Source organism: Canis lupus, chromosome 28 (assembly GCF_011100685.1).
Source record: "Canis lupus familiaris isolate Mischka breed German Shepherd chromosome 28, alternate assembly UU_Cfam_GSD_1.0, whole genome shotgun sequence".
Classification (NCBI taxonomy): Eukaryota; Metazoa; Chordata; class Mammalia; order Carnivora; family Canidae; genus Canis; species Canis lupus.
The window spans coordinates 29,377,304-29,384,719 of record NC_049249.1 but is presented as its reverse complement, the minus strand read 5'-3'; the positions used below and the strand labels follow the sequence as shown (position 1 = coordinate 29,384,719).

General features: G+C 41.9%; 1 protein-coding gene across 3 annotated transcripts in view; it reads left to right on the top strand.

Moving 5' to 3' along the window:
- Nucleotides 1-7,416, top strand: part of CACUL1 (CDK2 associated cullin domain 1) — an 81,784-nt gene that overhangs the window by 8,959 nt on the left and 65,409 nt on the right. Inside the window, exon 1 of one of the 3 annotated variants that reach the window (XM_038578932.1) lies at nt 127-524. The exons of 1 other annotated variant lie outside the window; for it this stretch is intronic. In XM_038578932.1, coding sequence (XP_038434860.1) covers nt 158-524 — 367 coding nt within the window. In that variant the 5' untranslated portion in view covers nt 127-157. Of the gene's footprint in view, nt 1-126; nt 525-7,416 lie in introns of those variants that run through there. One more of the 3 variants, XM_038578933.1, reaches the window with a different exon arrangement.

Here is a 7,416-nt window from a genome sequence, read left to right as displayed (position 1 = left end):
GGCGGACGCGGGGAGCCCCGGCGCGCCGCTGCCTGCCCCGCCGCGCCGGCGCCGGCCGCCGGCGATGTGAGCTCGCGGAGGCCGCGGTGCCCCCTGGCCCGGGGTTGCGACGGGCGGCAGGTGCCTGTGCGGCGGGCGGGTGCTGGGGGCCTGCAGGATGGAGGAAAGCATGGAAGAGGAGGAGTGGGGCAGCTACGTGGCGATGATGGACGACCAGAACCACAACAACTGGGAGGCCGCGGTGGACGGCTTCCGGCAGCCCCCGCCGCCCCCGCCGCCCCCCTCGTCCATCTCGGCCCCCGCGCGAGAGCCGCCGGGGGGGCCGCTGCTGGCGGTGCCCGCGGCCTCGGTGGACAGGAAAGGCCCCAAGGAGGGGCTCTCGATGGGGCCGCCGCCCCCGCCCGAGGCCAACGGGGTGATCATGATGTTGAAGAGCTGCGACACGGCCGCCGCCGTGGCCAAGGCGGCCCCCGCCCCCACCCCCAGCTCCACCATCAACATCAACACCTCCACCTCCAAGTTCTGTGAGTCCAGCCTCTCCCCAGCAGCCTTGGCTTTTCTCCTCCCCGCCCGGACGCCGAATCCACCCTTGTCGGCCAGCCCTCCTGCTTCCTTTGTTTCAGGCCTGGGTCTCTCCTCCCCTCCCCTCCCCCCCCCCCCCCCCCCCCCCCCCCCCCCCGGGTGTCTGCGGCCAGCGCCGGAGCGGCCCTGGCTCCTTGTGTTACCTGGCCTAGAGAGGCGGCCTGGTGCGCACGCAGCCCCAAGCTCTCCCGCAAATGCGAGCCTTAGCACAGCTGGCTAGCTCGCGAACATTAAGGAGCTCTTTTCTTCTCCGTTCCCCCTTGAAAGTTTCGCCCTGAACGTAAGGGGGAAAACCAGGCCCTCTGAGCTTCGTTAGCAAGAGTCCTTTTTTTTTTTTTTTTTTTTTTTTTTTTTTTTGTGGTAGCCGGAGAGAAATCTGGCAATTGTATTCTTGTGCTTTTAGCCAGTCTGCGTTAAACAACTCAGGAATCGGAGACCTGAGCAATGTCTACACCTCGTTCTTTTTCCTTCTTCGGTGTGCCCCTTCTGTGTCCTGATAGGGGAAAAAATGTAGGAGGTGCTTCTTGGGGGTGGGGGGGACACACCAGTGTGGTTGGGAGCGACATCCGTTTTGAAGCCAATAACGTATAAAATCAGTCTTGAAAGCCTACACTCCTAAGAAAAAGCCATTTTTAGCGTGTGTCCCAAGTCCAGGATCATGTTGAGGGTTGAACTTTATGTTAGTGAGCTGTCTTAGCTGTTCAGTTGCCAGCAGGAAGATTGAAGACCAAAATCTTGTTTTGTAATCCGAAACTGCCCCTGAGAGGTAGGCTTCTATAGCTAGGGGGAAAAAGTGCCTTTTTTTTTTTTCTTTTCTTTTTTTGCTTTGAGTGGGTTTTCTGGAGGTGCTGGTAGTGGTGAAGAGTGACCATGGCAGCCAGATTTTTACTCTCCTATTAATAACTGCAGGTTTTGAATGGCATCTGGTAAAGCAACTGGAGATTTCATTTCTAGTTACTAATTTTATCAAGCGGTACCAGTAATTGTCCAATTAGCTGTGCAGAGAAAATATCTGCCTTGATTCAGATATACAATTACAGCTTTACACTTTTAGTTTTTTTGGTGGGAACAGCACATAACCTAATTTATTTGCCTTCAGGATAAAGCTTTGGTCAAAGACATTTGTGTGGACGTATGGTTGGTAAGATTCGGATAGGCTTTTTTTTTTTTTTGTATTATGCATTTGTGAGAATAATACATAGCTTGTGTATTGAAGTCTATATAAGTGAAACCAGGCCTTAAGTGGCCTGGTGACTTATCTAAATGCTGACGGAAGCTTGTTTTAGTGCTTAAAGGGTTCAGTTAAAGAGTTCAGAAAACACCATCAAGTTGAGAGCAGAAACCAATGAAATTAGGAACAAAAGAAAGATTTGCTAAACCAAAGGATTGTTCTTTGGAGATTAATAAGCTAGATAGACTTCTGATAAGATGGATCAAGAAAAGAAGACGCAAATATAAAAAATGGGGAATAACTACGAGCATGAGAATTTTTCAGAAAAACTTAATGAACTCCTATAGGTTAATAAATGTGAGAGCCTAGATGAAAAGTGTAAATTCTTAGAAAAATACAAACTGAAAGTTGGTATCAGAAGGAGTGGATAGCTTGAACTAATAAATATTTAGCAAACTGAAATGGTAAAGACCTCCCCTTTCGAAAACTGGACAGAGGTCAGCGAGTTGCATTGAATGTTAAGTAACAATTCCTTTTTACAAGTCCTTCTAGGAAATAGGGAAATAAAAAGATGCCTAGCTCAGTTTACAAGGTTAGCGAAATCTTGATTTTAAAACTAGGTAAGGACAATATGAGAAAATTATAGATCTGCTTCGGTTATTAGCATAGATATGAAAACCATATGTCACGTTTAACAGTATGTTAAAGGAATCATGATCCGTGGAGTTTTAAGAATGTAGATATGAGTATCTCTTTACTGTTATTGTATCTCATTAATAAACTTGAGAAAAATCATGGATATCATAAAAACATTAGATAAGATCCAACAACTGTATGTGATAAAAACTCTTAGCAAGCTTGGAATATGAGATAAATAGATCAAGGTCATTACCAAAAATCTATAGCAAATAATAATACTTAATGGAGAAATTATATAGATAACATTCATTTTGAGATCAGTAACAAGGATGTCCTCTCTCACTATTATTGTTTAACATGGTAAGAAAACGCCTAGCTACTACTACAAAGGGGAAAAATAATAAAAGGATAGGAAGGGAAGCATAAAAACTCATTATTTGTGAATTTTATTTTATTTTTTCAAAGATTTATTTATTTATTTATTCATGGTAGACACAGAGAGGGAGGGAGGGAGGGAGGGAGAGAGGCAGAGACACAGGAGGAGGGAGAAGCAGGCTTCATGCCGGCAGCCCGACGTGGGACTTGATCCCAGGACTCCAGGATCATGCCCTCCGCCAATGGCAGGCGCCAAACCGCTGAGCCACCCAGGGATCCCCTATTTGTGAATTTTAATACTTAACTAGAAGGACCATTAGAATTCAGAGAAACTATTAGAACTAGTAAGAGTTTAGCAGGGTTACTGGATTGAAAGGCAAACTACAAAAATTTGTAGCATTCACTGCACTAGCAATAACCAACTAGTAAAGGTAGTCAGAAGTAAATATTGTATACAGTAAAAGCATCAAAATTATAAAGTGTCTAGGAATTAACACAAGAGTACGTAAGAACTTTAAGAAGAAAATTTTAACAGCTTTGATAAGGAACTAGAAGAGGATCTAAATAAGGAAAAACTTCCCATGTTTTGGGATATGTTTGTTTATTATTATGAGGGTCAGTTTTCTTCATTTTAATCTGTAAAGTTCGATTAACACTGCCATCAGAATTTCAGTCGGTGTGTCTAAACTGGTTTGTAACCTAAATCTAAAATCCGTATGGCAGATGGAATAAAGTTTGTGAAGAGCTAAAGCAATCCTAAAGATTTGTTTTGGTGGGGCTTGCCTTATCAGAAATTAAGATACTGTTTGAAGGCTGTGGTAATAAAAACTGTAGTGCAAGCGTATGAACAGAAAAAATAGTCTTGGAGAACAAATTAGCAGAGCTTTACCCATATGTGTTCAGGAACTTAAGATAAGGGTAGCATAAATCATTGGAGAAAGGAGTCATGTTAGGAAGAGTGGCTCACTATATGGAGGGAAAAAATCTTACACTACAGACAGGATTGGTTATGGATAAATTTTAAACGTGAGAGAAATTATAAAATTAATGGGAGACATTGTTGAAGAGGCTCTTTGGAGGACTTCTTAGGACGACTCTTAAAACTTCAAAAATTTATAAAGGTAAAAAAAATAATGACTGATTATATACAAATTAAAGATTTTTCACTCAGTGAAAGAGAAGAAAGAATGAGAGAAGGTATTTGCAGTGCCCAAACTCGATAAGGAGTTAATATGTAGACCAGACAGGGAAGTACACATCAGTAAAAAGAGGGCAGCAACGTCTGTAGGAAAATAGGCAAAGGGTATTAATAAGTAGGTTACAGAATAGCAGATGTTAACATGCATAGAAAGATGTTTGGAATTATTAAGTAATCAGAGACCTGCAAAATAAACGAGTAATAGTGCCTTCCTACCTGTTAGGTTGGCAAAGAGTAGAGAGCTGGATGGCACCAAGTGTGGGTGGGGATACAGGATTTGCTGGCTGAACTAACAATGTAGTGGCCCTATGAGGTGTCGAGATGCCCACAGTCTCTGTGGACCAAATAATGAAAGCTGGAGTGTTGATGAAGCCCTGAGCTATGACAGTCAAAGTGAATTTCTGGATTGTAAGATGAAAACAGCTTCTGGTGGTCTGTTTTTGGAATAGGTAAAAAGAAAGCATTTTTTAGCTTGATGGATGCAAACTAGGTGCCAGGGATTGTGTTTATTTGTCCTAGTAGAGACCATATCTGGAACGACTATGATTGTAGTCACCACTTCATTTGGTTTACTATAATCCACAGTCGTTCTCTAAGATCCATGTCCTCTGCACTGGCTCAGTAGGTTAGTGAAACAAGGTTCAGACAATCCCCATCCCACCATCTTTTTAAGCCTTTGAAGTTGATATTGTCCTCTCCAGTTTCAGAGATGTACTTTGGCTTTGGGTTTATTATTTTGTTAGGAAGGGGCGCAGCTAGGGGATTTTACTTGGCCCTTCTGACACTGATGATAACCCTTACTCCATAGTTTAGGGAGCCTTTAACTGTGTGTTCAAGGACTGGGGAAATTATAGGGTGGGTCCATGGATTCGCTGGGCCTACTGTAAGATGGATTGAAGCCAGAACAGTCTTTCTCGATATGACATCACAGCTTCTGATCTGACTGGTTTACCACAGTGATGATCTGGTCCCTAAGAGTTAGTTTGGGCTTAGAGCCAGTGTTGAGTAACCCCTAAAAAGCACAAGTGATTTTGTTTCCCACATGCACTGTCTCCTTGATGAAAACTTCCATATTCTATTGGAACCTCCATTCCTCTAGGAGGAAGACTTCAAGTATGCTCCTTTATGCAAATTTTGTAGGGTCCTTCCTTAGTGGAACCCATTGTCTCCTTTTCTCCAAGGGCTCTGTGTCTTTGAACAAACTCAGCCTGTATATTAGGTGGCATGCTATAATTCTTACATTGTAGCCACTTAAGTCAGGCCTCAGTTTGATATAGCTAGGGTTTTTTTTTTTTTTTTTTAAGATTTTATTTATTTATTCATGAGACACAGAGAGAGAGGCAGAGACATAGGCAGAGGGAGAAGCAGGCTACCTGCGGGGAGCCTGATGTGGGACTCCATCCCAGGACCCTGGGATTATGCCCAGAGCCAAAGGCAGATGCTCAACCACAGAGCTACCTGGGCATCCCGAGTTTTTTGGTTTTCTTTTCTTTTTTTTCTTCTCATCAGGTGGTACCTTCCCATCAAGAATATTGCCCATGTGTTTTTCTTTAGATCACCATGGTTAGGTACTGCCAGCTATCCAAACCATTCTAATTACAGTTTTGGTCCTCTTGCATATTATAACCATGCCTACTTTGTAAATCTCAGGATTAAGTGCTTCTACTTATTCTTTGTCACTCTGGGAATCCCACTATCCTGTTGAAATCAGGGAGCCCTTTTAATGGCACTATTGCCCATCTATAACCTAGAACTACAAAGGATAGCCACCACAGCAGTTTTCACTACATCCTTCACCAGTATATTTATTAATTCCTTGATGAAGGGTCTTCTTGGAGGACATTTAAGTGTGTGTGTGTGTGTGTGTGTGTGTACGTGTGTTGAATATGATAAAAATACACATTATTGTCTTTGTAAGTCTGGATTGATTCATTCTACATACTGAGGAATATCTGATGTTCCAACCCCTTCTTTCCTCTTCCTCATTCTCCTTCACTTCCTCCTCTTTTTCCTTTGTCCATTTCCTCCTTTCTTATACACCTTTTCTCCTTTGTCCATTTACATCCAATAAATTGTACTCATTTGAGGCATAAAATTTTATCTAGGATATAAGCAAGCTAAAAGCTAGCCTGTTACTGTTACTACTGAATGCTGGAATAAGCCAGGAGACTTTTTTTTTTTTTTTGCCAGGAGACTTCTGAACCAGAGAAAGAAATATGTTATTCATGGCCAGCAAATAGTGTGAAAATGCATATTTGCATAGGTTCCCCTGCCCCCAAATCTCCCAGAGGCAATACAGTATGGCCAAGGTGGATGCTCCCTCATTGGGTTTGTGTTGCAGCTGAAGAATATTGAACTTGGGGAATCCACTGCTTTTATAGAAAGCAGTAAGCGATCTTGCTCTTTGTTCAGGGGAAGACATTACCTCATCTTTCAAGGTTACCAGCTATAGAATGACTCAAGTTCAAGAGCAGTTGGTCTGGGCTTTGCAATCTTAGCACACTCAGGAAAACATACAGGAGTGCAAGAAGCCCAAGGAAGACTATCTCTCCAACGGTAACCACTAAAACAATCAATAGATCATTTTCATCACTAAAATCCTTTTTATGCTCTTTACTTTCAGTACTCCTGCCCCTACCCTTCTGCTTTCTGTTACTGAGTTTTCTTATAAATGGTATCTTACAATCTATATTATTTTATGCTTGGCTAGTTTCCTTCACCCTGTTTTTGAGATTCATAAACATTCTTGCATGTTACTTTTTAGGACTAAGTTCTGTTTTGGCAGGGGTATAACACAAATCGTTGATCTGTTCATATGCTGGTGATCATTTGTATTTCTCCAATTTGGGTCATTATGAATAAAGCTGTTATGAACCATCATGTAGGTTTGGTATAGACCTATGTTTTCATACAAATACCTGTAAGTCGAATTGCTTGGTATTAGCTGTGTATTTAACTTTATGAGAAGCTGCTTACTTGCTCTTTCTCTCTCTGTCAAATAAAAAAAAAACTTAAAAAAAATAAGGAATGTGTAAAAGTTCCAGTTGCTCCACATACTTATTTATATTGGGTACATTTCACATCCTTGGTATTGTAAGCATTGTGTATTTTAATTTTAGTCTTTTTAGAGGGAGAATAGTAATATCTCATTGTGGTTTTGTTTTGCATTTCTCTTTTATACATGCCATTGGCTTTTTCATGTGCTTATTGCCCTTAAATGTAATTTTGTTTGGGAATCTCTTTAAGTTTTTCTTGGGTTGTTTTATTGCAATAATTCATCATTAATTTTGGATATATATTTTTGTGAGGTAATATGTATTGAGAATGTTATCTCTGGCTTTTCTGTTTTAAAAATTTTTGTTAATTTATACATGAGAGAGACAGAGTGAGGCAGAGATACAGGCAGAGGGAGAAGGAGGCTCCCTGTGGGGAACCTGATTCGGGACTTGAT